The sequence below is a fragment of the Oncorhynchus clarkii genome, chromosome 4 (assembly GCF_045791955.1).
Source record: "Oncorhynchus clarkii lewisi isolate Uvic-CL-2024 chromosome 4, UVic_Ocla_1.0, whole genome shotgun sequence".
Classification (NCBI taxonomy): domain Eukaryota; kingdom Metazoa; phylum Chordata; class Actinopteri; order Salmoniformes; family Salmonidae; genus Oncorhynchus; species Oncorhynchus clarkii.
Genome location: NC_092150.1, coordinates 59,604,438 through 59,625,675, shown reverse-complemented (window position 1 = coordinate 59,625,675; position 21,238 = coordinate 59,604,438). Strand labels below are relative to the sequence as shown.

The 21,238-nt window shown below is 43.9% G+C and overlaps 1 protein-coding gene across 6 annotated transcripts; it reads right to left on the bottom strand.

Annotated features, from left to right (window-relative positions):
- Positions 1–233: 233 nt before the first annotated feature.
- Positions 234–19,040, bottom strand: LOC139407016 (sentrin-specific protease 6-like). 6 transcript variants are annotated; one of them, XM_071150268.1, is made up of 24 exons: positions 18,916–19,027; positions 16,308–16,401; positions 15,766–15,832; positions 15,024–15,139; positions 14,729–14,884; positions 14,405–14,425; positions 13,824–13,903; positions 8,891–8,991; positions 7,869–8,310; positions 7,274–7,524; positions 5,903–6,040; positions 5,698–5,731; positions 5,197–5,400; positions 4,792–4,976; positions 4,468–4,625; positions 4,199–4,315; positions 3,900–4,022; positions 3,616–3,708; positions 2,764–3,134; positions 2,509–2,600; positions 2,331–2,419; positions 2,104–2,172; positions 1,795–1,945; positions 234–1,372 (listed from the first exon to the last, which is right to left on the bottom strand). In XM_071150268.1, the coding sequence occupies exons 1-24, from the start codon at positions 18,941–18,943 to the stop codon at positions 1,139–1,141; spliced, it is 3,414 nt and encodes a 1,137-aa protein (XP_071006369.1). In that variant the 5' UTR covers positions 18,944–19,027; the 3' UTR covers positions 234–1,138. The 6 variants fall into 6 exon arrangements, with proteins under 6 accessions (XP_071006369.1, XP_071006370.1, XP_071006373.1 ...); XM_071150269.1 differs by having other exon boundaries at positions 5,197–5,385; XM_071150272.1 differs by lacking the exon at positions 16,308–16,401 and having other exon boundaries at positions 18,916–19,040.
- Positions 19,041–21,238: the final 2,198 nt, after the last annotated feature.

Sequence of the window (21,238 nt, the reverse complement as noted above, 5' to 3'; positions counted from 1 at the left end):
CAACCCCGGGCGACCAGATGATGAAACCAGGCACAAATGCACTTCTACAACAGCGATATTGAATATGGGATGATATCTCATGGAATTACATGAATTCTATTACAGTAACAGTGTCCCAAATATTTTACTAAAGAAAGGTGCACTCAACTCATGTTTTATGCAGAGGAAAACCAACAACAACTGAAGGAAGAAGGCTGACAAACAGTATGTTATAAAAACTAAGGCAAATTATGTGCTCTTGCATCTCTGTGTTTAATGCTCAAGATCCATCCACTCACATAAAGAGACTTAAAAAGGTTCAATGCAGCCATTTTTATCTCAATATCAAATCATATCAGGGAAACAAGTAAGTACCTTACTGTGATTGTTTTGGTCAAAAAGCAACAAATAGCTTCTTAGCAAAGACCAATTTCTCAGGCAAGAATTTAGCTAGGACTATATGGGAGGGGTCCGAGTGGGGAGGGAAAAATGGTAAACTAGCTGTGATGTCTTCATCCCATCAAACAGCTATTACACTAAAAAGGGCATTATACAGTATTATCATATAGTATTAGTCCAACCTAGTGTGGCGAAATATATGAAACTCAGGAAAATCATGTTTTTGACTGCACTGGGCCTTTAACAAGCACTGGCTAAGCAATTCATGAGAGGTACTGGAATTTTGAAAATGATACTTTCTTCCAGACCGGTATGGCTATAAATGACAAATAACAGCAAGTTCTCTACACAACTCAGTCAGATGCATAAAAAACATGATACAAGAGCGGAACAGTATATTCTGCACCCGAAAAAAAGAACATCTATGAAGAAAACAGATATGGATGATGATCATCCATGTATAGCACGGCATCAAAAACAGTAAATCTCAAAGGCAGCAAAAACATCCAGCATATGTACACGTTTTATTCAATACAAATGTAAAATGTTTTGTTTTGTTGTAAATGGAAGGAATAGGACAGTTAGGAAATAATGGGGGGGGGGTAATCCAGCAGCATGTAATCAGGCCCTGGCAGCAGGAAGGCAGACGGACCGACCTCCAGGCTTGGCCAGGCAGCGGGAGCCCCACCCGATAGATAGGACCGTCATGTCAAAGTAAAAGAGAGTAGGTAGGTAGCCGTGTCAGACCAGACAATGCACCTCAGGGGCTGACGGGAAAGTTCTGAATCTGTATCTCTACACCTTCCTCTGTATCCTCTCCTCCCACCTCCGGTTCTCCAGGTGAGCCTTTGGCTGAGCTCTGGCCCGCCTCCTTCTTCTGTTGGGATTGGATCTTTCGAATGAGCTCCTTGATCTCCTCGCGTTTAGTTTTCATCCGTTGCTGCAGGAACCATTCTGCCAGGTTCACGGGGAGATGAAAGCTGGCAAGTGGACTCTGAATAGAGGGCAGAAAAATGTAATTATTATGGATTCACTCCTAAGCAATGTCCTATCTATTTTTGGAGTGTTGTAAGGTAGAAAATGAGCTTCAAAATCAAGAGTCGATAAAGGCCTGGTTTGGTGCGATTGCTTTAAAACGGTAGCTGGTATCCGTATTTGGGATTCACTTCTGGCTAGCAGAGTCAGCTATCAGTAGTTGTTACAGTAAATCAATTCGGTAAACATTGGTAATCTGAAAATATAACCAATAGAAAATGAAAACGGACCACATCTCATTATATGGCCCCAGGTGTCTGTTATTTTATACACTGCACTGGTTGTAGTTCTCGCTGTGTGCATCCTAAAAACCACACCCTATTCCCTATATAGTGCACTACTTTTGAACAGAGCCGCTTTGCCTTCAGCCTATGCTCTCACCTCAAAGAAGCTCTCCACATACTGCAAGATGTAGACTCCACAGTCGCTGAAGTTATCTTGCTGAGGCACACGCGGGTTGGAGCCCTTCATCTGATCCTTCCCAAAACTCCTCTGACTTCCTTTCCTCACCTCCCACTCCACCTCCAGGTACCTGCAGTTACACACGCAAATCACACAAACAAAAACACTAAATATAAAAGGCTTGGGAAGGTTTGCTTTGGTGCGCCAATGCGTGTAATACTTAGATGATGTACAAATTAGGCAAACTAAATGTACAATATACAGAACAGTATGAAAGAATTGACTTACTCTCGTAATGTTTTAACGACTGAAGATCTGGCAGGGCCACGTAATGAGTCCATGATGAGAATGCAGGGCCTGAGAAAACAAACAAAAATCACTCAGCAAATGCTTAAACATTGTGATTCTGAGGTAAATATGAATGGACAATCACCTCAAATCACACTAGCCACAAAGGTGTCAGGAGAGCAATATCGCCATCTACTGGCACAAGTAGAACATCCTCTCCTACTCACTGTTTACAGATGGTGGGTTTGGAGGTACACTCTGAGCTCTCAGGGGTAACCGGGTCCTCAGCAAGTGCACCATCCTCACTGCACTCATCCTAGACAAAAGGAAAAACAACGTGACACATAACATCCATTTAACTTCCTTGGAAATGTCACCAAACAGAGAAGCAAATTCCACCGTTACCTGGCAGGAGCTTTGATCATCTGAAAAGGTATGGGTGTCATCACCATTGCCACCTCCTGATCCATAACATACACTGATTCTGTGCAGACCATCTGCAAAACATAATTAAAAAAGGCCAATGAATCACAGATTCATTTTCCATCAGTTTCCAAGAAATCGCAGTTGATTTGCCATATGCGCAGGATACAACGTAGTGTATTGTACACAGTGCAATGAAATGCTACTTGCAAGTAGTGACGTCTGCCTGTGGCTTACCTGTGTACTGTGGCTGGGCGCTGACCTGTCCATTCACCCTGGCTCCAGAGGTCTTAGGAGTCTCTTGGCCCCCATTGGGACAGGTGGACACACCCTTTGGCTGCTCGCTGTGAGAGTGTCCCCCTGAGGAAGCCTCGGTGGCACTGAGGGACAGCTTCTCTGAGGGGGCCACGGGTTCCTCTCTGTCTGGGGACAGAGGCTCAAAGTGGTCTGGCTCTGGAGACAGGGGCCGGCAGTGGTCAGGGGGGCTGCCCTGGGGGGCAGCCTGTGTTGGCCCTGGTGCTGACTCCGGGGCCTGGTATAGGGGGTTGGCCACAAACTGAGGGCCCTGAAGACCTGGGAAGCAGATCACTGCCAAGTACCAGTGGGCTCTGAAACACATACAGCAATGGGTTTGGTTAATAGAGACAGTTCGGTCTACCATCTTTGTCTATTGTTTTGCATCAGTCTGTTCACCTTCATCATTGCACTTGAGACAAGAAAACAGTCAATTAATTTCCATGTTGAAATTCGCATCTCAAATGGCAGGTAGCCTAGAGGTTAGAGTGTTGGGACAGTAACCGAAAGGTTGCTTGTTCGAATAGCGGCAAGGTGGAAAAATCTGCCGTTCTGCCCGTGAGCAAGGCAGTTAACCCCCACAACAACTGCTCCCTGGGCACTGATGACATAGGCGTTGATTAAGGCAGCCCCCCGCACCGCTCTGATCCATTTGGGTTGAATGCATTCAGTTGTGCAACTGACTAGATATCCCCTTTCCCTTCCTTATATAGTCGGGCTCCGCTCAAATATAGTGCACTACATAGGAAATAGGATGTAATTTGGCCGCAGGCAGGGGTATTGAGCAGCACTCACGACTCGTTAATGGGAACAAAGATGAAGTCCTTCTGGAACAGGTCTACATGTCGGGTCCACGTCTTCACCCGATTGTGCTTCCTCTTCTGGATCCTGGCAAACAAGAAACATGGTTTACTGAACTCTGTCTGAAATGTGTTCCCCTTGCCTGGTCCCGCATCAGTTTGTGCCGTCTTGACAACTAAAACAATGTTTGCCGTGATAATGACCAAATGAGTTGGCAAAACAGCACATATAGATCTGGGGGCTGTTGGGCCGCTCTGGGCAGAGGAGAGGAGACTCACGTTAGGTTGGTGGTGTCTGGGATGTTTCTCCTCTCTCTTTGGTTGAGCCTCTTGTAAAAGAAGGAGCTGAACACGTGACTCCTTTGTGAGTCTTCTTTTTTCAACTTCTCCAAAACCAAATATCTAAAGGGAAGATGCACACATAGAAAAACAGTTAATCCACTCCCCTTGTAAGGTTGTCAAAATTCCCAGTATACCACAAACGCAGGCACTTTGTGTTCCTATAGAAAATCAAACCTAGAATGTGACTTCAAAAAACAACAATGGGAAATATACAACGGAACGCGAAAGCCACTAACTTTAAATAAAAGTCTATGATGACGTCGTTTAGGAACTCTCCATCGTTAAGGCAGTGTAGGTCTTCGTTAGTCACCGACATGCCCCCCTTGGCTGGAGGAGGTGGGTACACCATCAACCTACAACACAACCATCCAATTACCATTAGGAACAAACACTTTAGAATGATACTTAGGAGGACAAGGCACACCGAAGTGAAATGGTTTGCAACAGAAAATCAGCCCATTTTCTTGAACATGACCCAGGTGTAGGAGATAGATAACCCTCGTACTTTACGATTGGTCCAGTGAAGGTGGGTTGGAGCTCAGCCATGTCATCGTCTTCCTCATCGAAGAACGTGCTGGTCTGCTGCCGTGTGGCCATGCGTGTCCGCACTGTTGGTGGCGGTGTGTTGGCTTTACCGCAATTGTTGTTGTTATTATTCTTTACCTACAAGAAAGTGATGCAACTAAAATATCATGGTCAAGGGATTGTTTAAAAAGAGACTGTTTGTTGAAAACCTGAAGCCAAGGAAAGGCAACACCGGCAACACATATTTTGTTAGCTAGTCTCAAAAGGCTCCAAGATGCTAATCTTCCATTTAGATAAAGCCCACCTTCTCTTTTGTGGCTTTGTTGTAGTTGACCAATCTGATGTTAGCTTCATCAAACGGCAGTTTAGTGGGGAACTCGTTGAGTTTGTTGACTCGGCCGATCTCCTGTAGAATCTCCTCTAGAATCATCTGCTCGTGCAACGACAGCCCGTTCTCAAAGATCAGCACGATGTACTTCTCGTCAGAGTCTGGGGAGAACAATAAGACTTATTGACATTTTGTAGACCGTGAGGTCACAGACTTGATTTAGCAAAAAAAAATACATCATAGAAAATTATTCTCCAAAACAGGGGGACAACGTTGACAAGTTTGGTAAACAAAAAACACATTCATCCATCTATTTTATACTACTGACTACTGATGTTACAACTGGCAAGGATGCTTCACTTATGGATTGGCAGTCCTCACCGTTGCTGGCACAGTCGTACCACAGGCCTCCCTTGTCGCGGGTCATCTTGAGCTGGGTGCGAAGCCGCAGACATTCCTCTTGGGTGGTCTGGAAGAAGAGCACGGGTAGCTTCCTCACGCTGCACCACTCACAGCTGATAAGCCCAGACGCTTGCAGACGCACCTTCTCCAGAGAATCCACTTCAGGGCCTGGGATACAAAGCACTAGAACATCACATGCCGTTAGGTTTGCAGAATTTCAGTAACGTTTCCACAATTCCCAGGTTGTCCAGAAATCCTGGATGGAAGATTCCCTGAAACAGGAGGGAATAAGCAGGAAATTCGGAATCCTTCAACTACGATTTCTAAAAAACATGGGAATTTTGGGAAATGCATTGGAATTATGCCACCCTTCACTTCATATTGTACAAGAGCGTGAGTATAACGCATCTACAACATTTTGTCATTGGAGAGCAAAGGGAAAAAAATGCGTAAGACATTTTATGTTCTTATGTCTCTCACCTTCAGTTTCAAGTTGAATGTAATCGCCCGTAAACTGAAAGACAAAGAGATAGTTGAATGGTACATTATGTCAGTAAGACAATTAGTAGAAATAATTTCAGCTTTGACCATATTGCTATAGGCTATTGTTTTTGGCAAGATTTTTGATAAGCACGACTGAGTGTCTGTACAGAGAGACAACAGAGTACAGGAGCGGAGTACTTACAATGACAGGTTTGGTCACCATCCTGCGAAGAGTTCCTACTCTCACGCTCCTACAGTCCAGGATGATGCTGTCCAGCTTGTAGGGGGAGGTCTTCTGTTTTTTCCTGGGTGTAGAGTCGTCAGGTATTTGGTTTCCAAACTGAAAAACACACGGTCAGCCTTGAAATCTGCCGCTTCATATCATTCATTCCTCTTAGCGACCAATCATGTACAGTACTCGTCTTGCCAACAATATCAGATTCTTCCTCAACTGGTCATTTAGATTCAGCTGCCTAATTCGTTTGAAAGCTAAATGTCACGAGCGGTATGTTTCTAAAAGGAAAACAATCCTGAACACACAAAAAGTAAATTAGGAGACTTAATCGTTAGTTGTTTTTGGCCATTGGGAGTGGGACTATCTTAGTGAACAAAGAAACACTCAGTAATATAATTTGCTGCCAAGCAAAACAACCCATAATGTTACCTTGAGAGAGCAGATCAGGAACATTGAGTTCTCAAGGACATTCTGACAGACGGGGTCAATAAATCCAAACTGAAATGTTCCAAAACAGCTCACTATCAGACTGGCTCACTATAGCTGGGCCCGTGTACTAAATGTGGCCAACCTTTGAGAGGAGAACTGCGGAAACATCCTTGAGGGATCATTACGTATCCACACAAGTCCTATATCCTATACACAGAGGCCGGTGCAGCATATAACGCAACTGCCTGCAGCACATATACACTACCACAACATGGGTACAAATCCCAGCCCCCGACACGACTCATTTCATGCTATCCCAGTCTGAATAAAATGAAAAGAAATCCTTTAAAATGTATACAGAGTACACCAAACAACAGGAACACCTTCCTAATATTGACTTGTCTCCCCCCCAGCCCTCAGAACAGCCTGAATTCGTCGGGGCATGGGCTCTACAAGGTGTCGAAAGCGTTCCACACGGATCCTGGCACATGTTGACTCCATTGACTCCAACAGTTGTGTCAAATTGGCGGCTGGATATCCTTTGGGTGGTGGACCATTCTTGATACACACATGAAATTGTTGAGCGTAAAAAACCCAGCAGCGTTGCAGTTCTTGACACAAACCGGTGTGCCTGGCACCTACTGTACTACCATACCCCGTTCAAAGGCACTTCAATCGTTAGTCTTGCCCATTCACCCTCTGAATGGCACACACACATAATCCATGTCTCAAGGCTTAGAAATCCTTCTTCAACCTTTCTACTCCCCTTCAAATACACAGATCAACAAGTGACATCAATAAGTGATCACAACTGTCACCTGGATTCACCTGGTCAGCCTGTGTCACGGAAAGAGCAGGTGTCCTTAATGTTTTGTACGCTCAGTGTATTTCAAAGAAGCGGACACACACCTGATCTTTCATTCGGTTCCTTTTGGGTAGCGAGATTCTGCTGTCGACATCAGAGAAGAAATCAGTGGTGATCTCCTCCTGCTCCTCTCCTGCGCTACTCTTCACTGCCGCCTCGACCCTGCCCCCGGAGGGCGCTGGCGAGGAGTGGGCCGAGTCAGCGGGCAGCGGGGAGACGCTGTCCAGCCTGTTGACGCTACCAGTGCTGCCGTCGTCGGCTTCATCCTCCTCATCGTCGTCACTGGACAGCACGACTGGAACACACACACACACATTAAATGACTGAGAATGAGTCACTCGCTCCACCATAGTTGAATGTATTCTTTCAAGAAGAGCAGGAAATTTTGATTTTGGAAAAGTGGCCTTCGTTTGCAAACAAATGTGACCTTGTGTGAGAGAGGTAAGATGTACAGACAGGTGCTACTGGTTGTGAGGTGTGTGGTTTACTAGCAAGAACATTCTGTACTGCCAGGTTAAATGAAAACTTCCTGCACTACCTTACACAATGCAAAGCCCTGAGTTAAACTCTGACAATAACCACCGTAGAGAGATGCAAGAAGTGAGTACTTAGCAGGTCGGGATGGATCAGTAGACTTACTGGGGTCGTTGATCTTGTGTAGCTTGGCGGCCGCCGTCCTCCTGCCTTTGTTGGCGGCGACTTTCCCGGCGCAGCAGCTCCCCACTAGCCCAGCCCCCACGGGTCTCCCGTTGTGTGGCAGTAACAGGCCGGCCCGGGTGGTAATGCGTACCGGGATGGGCGGGTTCATCACAGTGTCCACGCGCAGCGGCGGCGCCCTCAAGGTCGAGGCCGAACCGTAGAAGCTGTTCTTCCTCAGCTGTAGATTGTTGGCTCCTGGGGAGGGGTGCTGGTGGGTATGGGGTCGGATGGGGGGTCTGGGCGTGGGGGACGTAGGCTGGGCTGCAGGGGGGTGGTGGAGGTGGGGGGCCTCCAACGCCAAGGGGTTCCCACAGTGTTCACACATGGTGCTGTTGTCACTGGATTTGCTACACTTCCCGCACACAACGTTTGTATGTAGGGCCTGCAGAAAAGACAAGAGACAATTTAATTTCAGCAGAAGATACATTCAAATACTTAGATTTTCTTCTCAACACTATCTGTCAGGGGTATCGTCTTAAAACCCGTCTGCCCTTTTGGGTTGAAATGGTCAACTGAGTGCAACTGATAAACATGCTTCTTTCTAGTCAGGTATTTATTCCTTTCTGGCTCTAGGCCCAACACTAAAGGTATGACTCAGACAGGAAGGAGCAGGCTGGATGGTTTGATAGTTGACTAGCAAGGCCTGAGAGAAAGGCCAGAGGGGAGTAGCTGCCACTCCAGCCCAGCAGGGTCAGAGTCCTCTCATATGGAAAGGCTGCATGGTAAACACTAAACAGTCAAATCTAGATGAACACAGAGACATGCACTTACTAAGCAGGCACAGGTCCTTTTCGACCTTCAGGGCCTGGCCTATACATAAAGCGTCTCAGAGTAGGAGTGCTGACTTAGGATCAGCCTCCCCCGTCCATATTAACATATCCATTATAATGTAAAAGTAAAAATTGATCCTAGATCAGCACTCCTACTCTGAGATGACAAAGTGTATAAGCTATGACTCCTACCTCCTCGGTCTGAACCTGCGAGGGAAAGCTACAACAGCCCTCCGCCGAGGCTCTCCGACTGTGCTGCTGGACACGCCGTTTGATGCTCGAGTTGTCGTTGGCTAAAAAGGAAACAAAAGATAACATGGAGAGGAAAAATATGACTTATCTGTCATATACAGTGTGCAGTAACAACTGGCTGAGAACCAGCCTCATCTTCAACACAAACAAAAATTGCCAGAGTGGAAAAAATGACCCTTGGGGAAAAGTTTCACACGGATGCAGTGTTCCAATGTTCCAAGGTCACCTTGCTGCACCACATGTGATCATCATCACTCCCATAATATTTCGCTGTGCAGGAGTTGGCTGGCCGGGCACAGTGTGCTTTATTAGCCTGACTGCCTGTGTGTGCTGCTTTCCTCCCCATGCTCATTTGTGACCGGCAGGCTCGCTCTCTCTCCTTCCTCTCAGAGGAGCATTGCGGGCGGATTAATCTGCGAGGCCTGCTGCAATCCCCCTCTGGCAGACACAGGCAGGAGGCTCAGCCCAGATCTGCTGCCCCGCAGACCCTACAGCCTTCACTGCCAGAGAGTGAGGCTGCAAAGCCACATCCAGACACCCTCTACCACCTAGATACTTTTAAATTTGTGTCACAAACATTATCTAGAGGAAATCATGATGTTGGCTGCATGAATTGTCCACTAGAGCTGTTGCCAGAGAATTTAACGTTCTTTCCTCTACCATAAGCCACCTCCACATTGTTTTATATAATTTGGCAGTACGTCCAACCGGCATCACAACGTATAACCACCCTACCACAGGACCTCAACATCAGTCTTCACCTGCGGGATCCTCTGAGACCAGCCACCCAGACAGCTGATGAATCTGTTGGTTTGCACAACCCGAAGAATTTCTGAACAAACTGCCAGAAACCATTTCATGGAAGCTCATCTGCGTGCTCGTCATCCTCACCAGTGTCTTGACCGGACCGCAGTTTGGCATCATAGCCGAGTTCAGTGGGCAAATGCTCACCTTTGATTGCCACTGGCATGCTGCAGAAGTGTGCTCTTCCCGGATTAGTCCTGGTTTCAACTGTACCGGATGGCAGACTGAGTGTATGGCATCATGTGGGCGAGCGGTTTTCTAATGTCAATGTTGTGAACAGAGTGCCCCACGGTGGCGGTTGGGTTATGATATGGGCAGGCATAAGCTAAGGACAACAAACACAACTGCAATGGCTACTTGAATGCACAGAGATACCGTGCCGAGATCCTGAGGCCCATTGTCGTGCCATTCCTCCGCTGCCATTCCCGCATGTTTCAACAGGATAATGCACGGCCCCATGTAGCAAGGATCTGTACACAATTTCTAGTAGACATGTCACCCATTGAGCATGTTTGAAATGCTCTGGATTGATGTTTACGACAGCGTGTTCCAGTTCCCGCCAATATCAATGCTGATACAGGAAAGGGCCTTACCCAAACTGTTGCCACAAAGTTGGAAGCACAGAATTGTCTAGAATGTCATTGTATATTGTAGCGTTAAGATCTCTTCACTGGAACTAAGGGAGCTAGCACGACCCATGAAAAACAGCCCCAGACCATTATGCCTCATCCACCAAACTTTACAGTTGGCACTATGCAGTCGGGCAGGTAGTGAATCTCCTGGCATCCGCCAAACCCAGATTCATCCGTCGGACTGCCAGATGGTGAAGAGTGATTCATCACTCCAGAGAATGCATTTCCACTGCTCCAGAGTCCAATGATGGCGAGCTTTACATGACTCCAGCCAACACTTGGCATTGCGCATGGTGATCTTAGGCTTGTGTGCAGCTGCTCGGCCAGGGAAACCCATTTCACGAAGCTCCCGACTAAAAGTTACTGTGCGGACGTTGCTTGAAGAGGCAGTTTGAAACTCAGTAGTGAGAGTTGCAACCGATGAAATAAATTTTTTACGCGCTGCGCCCATCAGCACTCGGTGGTCCCATTCTGTGAGCTTGTGTGAACTACCACTTTGCGGCTGAGGCGTTATTGCTCCCTGACGTTTCCTCTTCACAATAACAGCACTTACAGTCGACCGGGGCAGCTCTAGCAGGGCAGAAATTTGACTAAATTACTTGTTGGAAAGGTGGCATCCTATGACGGTACCACGTTGAAAGTCACTGAGCTCTTCATTAAGGCCATTCTACTGCCAATGTTTGTCTATGGAGATTGCATGGTTGTGTACAATTTATTTATTTTTTATCTTATCAGCAACAGGTGGGGCTGAAATAGCAAAATCCACTCACTTGAAGGGGTGTTTGCATACTTTTGTATATACAGTGCATTCGGAAAATAATGCGACCCCTTGACTTTTTCCAACAAAAAAATCGTTATAGCCTTATTCTAAAAATGGATTCAATAAATAAATAAATCCTTATCTACACACAATACCCCATAATGACAAAGCAAAAACTGGTTTTTAGAAAGTTTTGCTCATTTATTAAAAGTAAAAACCAGAAATGCTTAATTTACATAAGTATTCAGAGCCTTTCCTATGAGACTCGAAATTGAGCTCAAGTGCATCTTGTTCCATTGATCATCATTCAGATGTTTCTACAACTTGACTGGAGTCACCTGTGGTGTATTCAATTGATTGGACATAATTTAGAGAAGGCACACACATTGTCTTTATAAGGTCCCACAATTATAAGTGCATGTCAGAGCAAAAACCAAACCATGAGGTTGAAGTAAGTGTCCGTGGAGCTCCGAGACAGGATTGTGTCGAGACACAGATCTGATAAAGGGTACAAATAAAATTCTGCAACATTGAAGGTCCCCAAGAACACAGTGGCCTCCATCATTCGTAAATGGAAAAGTTTGGAACCACCAAGACTCTTCCTAGAGATGGCTGCTCTGCCAAACTGAACAATCGGGGGAGAAGGGCCTTGGTCAGGGAAGTGACCAAGTACCCGATGGTCACTCTGACAGAGCTCTAGAGTTCCTCTGTGGAGATGGGAGAACCTCCCAGAAGAAAAACCATCTCTGCAGCACTCCACCAATCAGGCCTTTAGGGCCTAATCAATTTATTTAAATTGACCGATTTCCTTATATGAACTGTAACTCAGTAAAATCATAGAAATGGACTATATTTTTGTTCAGTGTCACTACTTAATTGTTTGAAACCTGAACGTTTTACTACATATTATGGAGACGTGTTTAATCTTGCTTCAAAGTAGCCTAGGCAAATTCTGACCATTATTTTATACAGACATCCATACGCTATTGGTTTTCTACTTTCTTTTGTTGTCCAGTGGCCAAATGCACATCCGCGCGTAGCCTACTGCCTTGTGCGTATTGCTGCGCTAAAAAAAGTTAAGAAATGATAGTTTATCAACATTTTAAGCTAAATGTTCTGATATGTTGCAGATTCATTGCTTCAACTTTTTTTGTTTGTTAATGTTGCCCAGGCTTACTGGTTATATGAATTTGGGATCTATCGTCCCATAGCCTGTTTGGGCTATTTGTTTCTCGACAAGCTGACCAATAGAATAGGTAGACTTTTCTACAACGGGGGATAGTAGATTGGCATAGGCTCATATGCGGCACGTCTTCAAGGCTAGGCGAAGCTAAGTCTTCCCTTAGTAAACTGAATTAAATTGACAAAATTACATAGCCTAATTAGCCTACTCCTGTCGATACATAAATAAAGACCATATGTCAAAATAGGTTACTAAAGCATGATTTGGTCACAGAGGATCATTAGCTTCTCCTAGCCATAAAAAAAAGACACTTTTTTGATTTTTAAGAATCGCATTGCCTACAGTCGGGAGGAAAGGCAACCCGCGCAATTTTGGCAGCTTACACTGCAAATACCAAATAGATGGTTGTTGAGTTGTGACTGTCAGTGAAAAGTACAGACGCCCAGCCAGGCACATCACAATACTTCTACATTCAATCACAAGAAAACATAGCCATTTGCTTTCCAAACTATTGCTGTAAAGAGATGACAATGAAAATACTAATCTGTCTTTTAGTTGAGAGAACCACAGGCCTATAGCCTATCATATTGGAACCAGCGGAGAGCCATATCCCTGGTGCACACTGCACATTTTCACTCTATCATTGTTGGGTCAGTGCCACTTAAAAGTTTGCTTTTGGACAATAATTACCTCCTCCAGTTTAGATGGACGTCATATTCTAGTTGTGTATCCCCTTCTCATAGGCCTATTATATGGACAAGAAATGTTTTGATTGTTTGTTAGTGTTAGAGTAGGCTACCCTGTCATTTGTTTTATTTAACAAGATTCTGCTAATGTCTCCAGTCATATAAAGTTCAGTAGAATCGCAAGAAATGTGTTTCACGTGCAAAGAAAGAAGAAACGTACACGATATGGCCTATAGCCCAGGCCTCTACGCTATACGCGCTCAGCCATCCATTGAACTGTCTTTTTTTGCGAACAGTGATCGAGTTATATTATTACCCTAAATTTTGACTATCCAATCTACTCATCACATTACGAATAGTAGGCTATCTTACATAAGTCTGCAAATGTGATGATGCATGGAATGCTTTATTATAAAAGGTGCATTTTTTTACAGTGAAACGTTCTTCTCCAAACTTGAAACTGGCGTTCCGCCAAAACATAAGCTAGCGATTTTGCTACTCGTTACTCATTTTGTCATCTGAGGAAAATATAAATGTGGACAGTTCTTCGAACATCCTCAAGGACACGTCATTGCATCCTCGACTTGCATATTCCGGGAAGATTATCTACCATAATCTAAAATGTGACTTCTGTCATTCTGAGAACGGTGATTGGACACCCTAATCAGGTTACGCACCCACTGCACATGGGTCCGGTACATTACTGAAATGTCCTGTAAATTGAAATGCTGCCGGTCAAATGTCCGGCGCCACATTTTCATAACGGAAAACCTGAAATACAGTGAATTCAAAGGCACAGTGAAAGTACCTGGGCTCTCTGGACAGGTGAGAATGATGCTCTCTACTTCTACTGGCTGGATCTGCTGCTGGGTGGTGCTGTACTCTTTTCTGCGGGAAAAAGGGCACAGTTTGGTCAGAAGCACAACCATATATCTAGATATGTCTAAATCTATGACTCTGGTCAGAAGCACAGCCATTTATAACAAATACTTTGTTTGTCAACAGCCATAAATGAGGTAAACAACTCAAATCCGCAGTGGATCATTGGAGATAAGCAAAATATGCAATATGAAGTGTAGGAGCGCTAATGAAGCTATTTCACAATGGAGTAAGGCTATGATGAAACACATGACATGGGATATTCCATGCAAACAGACTTCAGTCAGTGCCCTACAGATCCAGACCAAAGGTGGGTGGATGCAGGTTGAGCAGGGTATTAAGTTAGCTAAAAATTACAAACGCACATAGGCACAGGCACTACTGCTTTGACTACAGCATGACATGAAATGCAAAGTCAGAACAGGACAAAGAGATCAGACCATTCAGCTCACTACAAGTGGTTGCAGCACAAAGCATGGCTGAGAAAATCCACTGGGTTCAATGTCTTACCTTTCCTTTAAGTCAAGGTTGCTTAAGAAAGGAAAATGGAGAGAGTAAGTCTCGTCTACCAATACAATCAAGTCTAACACAATAATGGTGATGATCCGTGAATAAATGGGCTGCACCAACTTGATGGCAATTAGCCAAACGGAATTGATCAAACCCTTACATAAAAAGGGAGAGTAACATGTTCTCTCGTCGATCGACTGGAGATGCAGCCCTACCTGGCAACTTGGGAGAAATCAAGCGTTCCCGACATACAAAACCACAGAGTCGCTTTCAATGCTTTGTTATGCAGTATGACTAGAGTGTGACTTCCGTGAGGGCTCATACCTTTGGACAGGTTTCCTCATTGCAGCAGGAACATGGTGGGTGTGCTGAAAGTGTCTCCCCTGTAGAACGACCCCTTGAGGCGTTGTTGGGCTACCGATTAAATAGTCTGTTCTGTTCGGCATTGGTGACGTCGTTGCTACCGGGTATGGGATTTCACTAGAGAGGAAAGCAGAGAAACAACATCCGCCGGGTTTCACTGAATACAGGTCGAATTGGTTCATTATGATATTTGCCATTGTCATCAAAACGTTCCAACTTGGACAGGAGAGATACTAGCAACAATGATGTGCCATACCTTAGCCTCTTGCCAGTTCCTAGTTTGTTTAGAGCCCTTATGTGATTATTTGTATTTGGCCTGTTTTCGTATGTTTTCAGGGGATCCGCAGAAGAGAAGTGCCTAAGAGCGGGGGACTGGTGGAGAGAGAGACAACAAAGAAGAGAATTAACAAAGAGGATCTGATTACATAAAGTATGTTGCAGTGCATTTCTGCTGAGAGCATACAGTATATGCCTGAGTGATGCTGCATTAAACGCTGATACGACCCGGTAAAGTTATGGCAAAAACAGCACTGAGCTGATGTTCGTATTCACTGTTCAGTTGAAACAAGAGAAACAGGTTTTGACTATTTAGTAATAATACCCCAAAATAATATCAAAATTCACAATAAATTTCATCGGATGAAATGTTCTGTGGATTTTAACAGTGCAGTTGGCATCAAAATGTCACAACATTAACTTTTCACCAGCAGCAGCGCAAAACATTTTACTGGTACAAAGCTGGAGTCCTCTGGATGGCTTTGCCATACAAGATTTGACAGAGCGGGAGAGAAAGAAAAAGAAAGGAGAGAAAGAAAGAATTAGACAGAAAAGAATAAGGACATATAAAAAGGGAGAGAGGTGAGACAGAACGGCAGAGGGCACCAACAGGACAGAGCAGAAAGCCTGTAGCATGCTGCGAGCAACAATGCCATAAATGCGAGTAATGCGGAGGGGTGCAAGATAAGGTTTTCCTTAGTGAGGGAGGTAGCCTACAGTACCTTCTGCCCCTCTGGGGATGAGTGCTGCTGTCCATCCATCTCCTTCGTGGTCACCACCGATGTGCAGCTTAGGAAAAAAGAAGAGAAAAAGGGGTGGAAGAGCGTGGTTAGATAATGCCTTGGTTTTATGTCCACTTAGCTCAAACCATTGGATAAACATATTGGGTACTTCCTTAAGTTACTGGATTACATCAATTATTGAATTACAATGTCATATGATGTCATATGTAACCGCATGATTCTGTGATACATGTAGTTTTACAGTAACATCACTGTCAGTTTGTATCCCTGGTGTAAAACACTTCTACAGTCTACACACTTCTATTACAAAACAGACTCTGCATGCAGACAGTGTGTGTGCATGTGGCCATATCTGTATATTAAGCTGGTGGCAGGGAGGCTCTCAGGTGGGAATACTAATAAACAGAACAGAAAGAATCTTTGGGTCTGTCAGTCTGGTGGATACGGCGGGTGGCAGGGTGAAATTGATGCAATGCAGCGATGCTGAGTGCTGAAATGAGGTCCGGAGGAGAAATGCTTACTCATGTCTCCTCTCCTCTTCACTGCCTTCAGAAAGAGAAAAGCTCCAGTTCTGCTTGTACCCTCCATCTCGCCTGGCCTCTGATCTATCCAGAGCTTGAATATAATAAACCACAACTTGCATGAGTTCAGTTATACGACGGGAAAGTGAGGGCATCAGTTGAAACGATCATGTGCACTTCTAGGAGTTGCAGTAATCATTTCAACACTGCTTGTATTAGCACCACATGCATAATTCAAATCATCAAAGAGAACTTCGATTCATGAGTAATCCTAAAACTAGATCTAGATCTTTGATGAATAAAGCTTAAATCATGTCTGCGATAAAACTGTAAGCAGAGACACAGCGGCAACTGACAACAGAGCAGGTGTTTGCCAAGGAGCTACTCCCCCCTCTCTGTGGACGACAAGACTCATTTCCTATGGTGACTCTCATCATAAATGTGTAACAGGCTTAGAGGTGTAGCACCATGCTGCTCGAAAATGAGACACGGTGGAGTCGTAATATCTCACAACAATCACAATAGCTGGTTTAGAGACGACAAAAACAGATTTTGGATGGCGGTATTTTACAAAAAGTTATTTGCATGATGCTTTGAGTAGGTGTGTTTTGTGCAATCACATTACTGTAGGCCTCTCCATATCAATATCTGAGGATAGACATTTCACCACTGTAGGAAACCATTTCAAGGAAGCACTTAAAATGTTTTCCAATAAATACTATGTGGCACAGCAGCAGGGTACGCAGTGAAGCTGTGGATGTGGCAGTTAGCCAAAGGGTCTATATTTTGCTGTCAAAAACTGTCACTGTAAGTGTTTAGGCTAACAGTTAGAAATGTATCTATACCGGATCTTAGTACACCAACTGTAGCCTAGATAATTAGGTCATGGCTTGACCACTGAGCTCGTTCCATTTTCACCCGACTAGCTATGATTTCTTAACACTGTAGGCTATCCTTACAGTGTTATGAAATCAAGGCTTCCACCCTACATGTGTTAGCCCACCTTCTTCATAACACCATCAGTAGTCTAAATGAATGAGGCTGGTCAGTCATAGATAGGCACAGCAGTTGAAGGATTGCTTTGAGTCTGGCTCGGTGGTTCAAACCCATGGCTCAATGACACAGTCACTGCAGCTTTGTTCCCTTCTCAACACTGTGGGCACTGTTGCCAGACAGACTGCAGCAAGACAGCCCATGCTAGGTACAGCAAGATATTTCCCACTTAGCTGACCCACTGTAGGCACTTACAGTTATTTATAATTGAAGATTTTCATGTTTTTTTTTTTAGAGTTTTCTAGAATTATATTTAGACTCCCTTTAGAATCTGTCTATAAAGCTAGTAATATAGTATATAAATAGCTAATAAACAAAGTTATTCCAGGGGTTGCCTTTATCAATATGCCTTTGGGTTGCATACTGTCCTCATTAACTACTTCCTTGCTCCACAGTCTGTGGCACAGGCAATGACTAACTTAGGCCTATTACTTAATTGGTCATGACTACGAGTGTTAACAGCAGAATATATTTAAAGTGTTGGTCTTGTTAAGAGTTATGTGCAGATGATATACCGTAGCTATACCTATCAACTCCCCCACCCCCAACACACTGAATTTGGAGACACCACATTCCACACTGGCATGGTGCTTACAGAAGTGTTCCCTTCCTTGTTTTTGAGCTAGTTAGCACTTTGATATAAGCATGCATATTATAACGCATATGGGTTGTCCTTATTGGGTTGCTGGCTATTTACATGAACACCATCAGACTAGCTACTTTGTTATGCGCTGTCTGAAATGGAAACTGACAAACATTCTCTGAGCTTTAAGACATTGAAAAGCAGAAATAATGTATTGTTTATAACTAACGTCAACTTTATTGCTAACCAACAAATAACGTTAGGTTGATCCACTGTTAAATATTATCAAATGAAAAACAAAAGGACATGTAAGAGTATAGCTGACATGAAGGCCTGTCAACAATTATGTCTAGGTAGCTAACGTTAGCCAGCTAGGCCTTGCTGTCTTGATTGTTCAATCTTGACCATTATCTACAGTACATACGTCCACAAGTAAGTTACAACTTCACCCCACGGCACAGCAAGCTATAATTTATGTAAACAAATTACTCCTGTAAAATACTGCGCAAACTTATGTCAGTAAAACCGTGTCCCATTTCCTACATTTGAGGGTAGTTAGTTTAGCTAGTAGGTAGTCAGCTAGCTTCTAGGTAGCTAGTCAGACATACACGGGCTAGCTAGCTTAGTAGCTAGCATAACTACATACGGCGTTCAGTAAAGCAACGTGACTCGGATAATTCCATTTTAATCGTGCCCATTATGTTGTTTTTGTTTCTGAAATGTCCATTCGCGGTGAACAATGTAGCTTCAGATGTAAGTTATGTGAATAAATGTAGCCAGCTAGTTCCGCAGGGAATAGCTCACTTTAGCTCACTAGCTAACTGCTAGCGCTCTCGAACAGGATTGACACCAAATTTGAGGCACGCGCGCTGGATCCGACGTCTCATTTAGAGACACGGGAATGCGATCGCTAACAAACATTGCCGCCTTGCCTTTACAATTACCTAGGTTTTTTTTAAAGTCTCACTTTACCTTCAAAAAAGCTTATGTTGTGTGCCATGTTTATTCCATGTTCTCTTTCTCTTTCAGATGGTGTTTGCTGCTCACCAGCGACCCAGTCTCGCAGAGGGCTCGCGAGTTGGCTTTTGTGGTTCTACGCACAACGCAGAATGTGTCGATTACCTTTTTTTCAGCCAACAAACAGTTAAGTTGCCAAATGTACGGTAATGGTCTCAGAATAATTGTGCTAGCTCTACCACACATTGTGCCCATTCGATTGTTACAAAGTACCTAGCTAGTTGTAAATGGGGCAAGAATAATTTGCTAGAAAAGCCCAACGTTATTGATTTGCCCATTACTCAGCGGTGCTAGGTAAAAACATTTATCAAAATAGTACATGTGGGTCTACTTCGGCTGTTGCCTCATTGTAGTATTATTCGGCCTGTGAATGTAAGGGTTGGTTAAACAACTGCAAGTAAGTTGAACCACGGTTACAATCATCTACCGTGATAAGCTGCTTGAAACTAAGTGCTTATGTGCGAAGTGACAAAATATGATGTATTGACGAAGACAAGAAAAAAGCTATCTTCCCATCCCTACTATTCAGCAGTGTTCGCATAACTGATTTCATTCAGAAATAACACCTCCCTAAATTCCCATTCCCAAACCACAGAGAACTGCTAGGTGGCGACAACTCTCCAGTAGAAGCTGAACCATCTCTGAGTACAACACCCTCACCCCCTGTCACATAGCCGACTCACTTCTCAGTGCTGTATTGTTGCTCTGAATGAAATCATTATACCCCAGAATAAAAGAGCTGCTGTACAAATATATGTAATAACTTTCCATTTCATTTTTTTTTTTTTAAGTAGGCATTTATCTTAAATAATCAGATACAAATTTGTAAAGTGGCATGCCCTGAAATGCCTCCTGGTTGTTGTAATTGGATGCAGCCATTTCTCCAATGCATAGGCCTACTATATCATATGCTCCCACTGTAAAAACCCAAAGTCAAGTAGCCTATTCATTGTCTCCACCGAAACTCCATTATGGTAAAGCCAGTGGCATGAAAACATAATTAAATATTCATAGCCTAACAGCCTGTACCATTGACGTGTGATATTAACTGAAAGGGTCCTATGTTCCCCATAATACAAAACAGATGAGGGCTTTCATACGTAAGGCTAAATAGACTAATGTAAAGGGGGGGGGGTCTCCTTATTTAATGCACAAATCTCAGCTAATGTGTTATTACTGAAGCTCCACTACTACTAACGGATGATTAATGATTTCCCGAAACAAATTTTGTGTGTTTCAAAATCTAACTCCACTGCTCTAGCCAGCTCCGCACAAGCTAGACATTACACATATCGGAAACATTATGTTACATTATGTTGCAGCTCAATAGGATATTATTTTGTTTGGCACGTTATGGTGCGCTAATGACATTAGCATGAAATCGCTCACCAGAAAAACTGCAAAACAGATGTTGCATAATTTATATTTTGCAATAAAGAGGACAGAGATCTAGCCTTAATGGAAGTCACAAAACATCTGTTTCCAGACACCTAGAACGAACCGTGTAAATGTGTAAATAATTTGATACATTTTCCTTTGCCAAATGTGACAGGCTACAGATGCTGAACCCATCTCTTGTGAATATGTAATCTACAGAGGGCAAAATATCATTATGAACCTCTGGATACCCATGGGGGAAAAACCTAATATCTAAAACAAGTGTTGAACCTCATCCAATGTTGCTTTGATTTTACTTGCCAATAAAAAATGACATGGACCTTGATTTTACAAGCACATTTTTTTTTAACCTTTATTTAACTAGGCAAGTCAGTTAAGAACAAATTCTTATTTTCAATGACAGCCTAGGAACAGTGAATTAACTGCCTGTTCAGGGGCAGAACGATAGATTTGTACCTTGTCAGCTCGGGGATTTGAACTTGCGGTTACTAGTCCAACGCTCTAACGCTCTAACCACTAGGCTACCCCGCCGTCCCAATTGAGACATGGATTGTGTATGTGTGCCAATCAGAGGGTTACAAGCACATTTAAACCTCCCCAAAATAGGTCTGGGTTGCTATGTGACAGAGAGCTGCCTTGCTGCCTATTTGCTCACCCTGCCTTACCGTGGATGAGTCTGTTGAGGGCCGTATCAATTTCTACACTTAGCATTTCTCACAATGGAACACACCAATGTATCTATTAGCTAGATTGAATGACAGAGCTTGATTCAATGCACCTTGCAGTTTGATTTGGCTTGCTTACAAAGAGGTCGTGGAGATGTCTAAATGTATTGTCAATGGTAACGACATGAATCGCTCACTGTATTTCTTTGATTGAT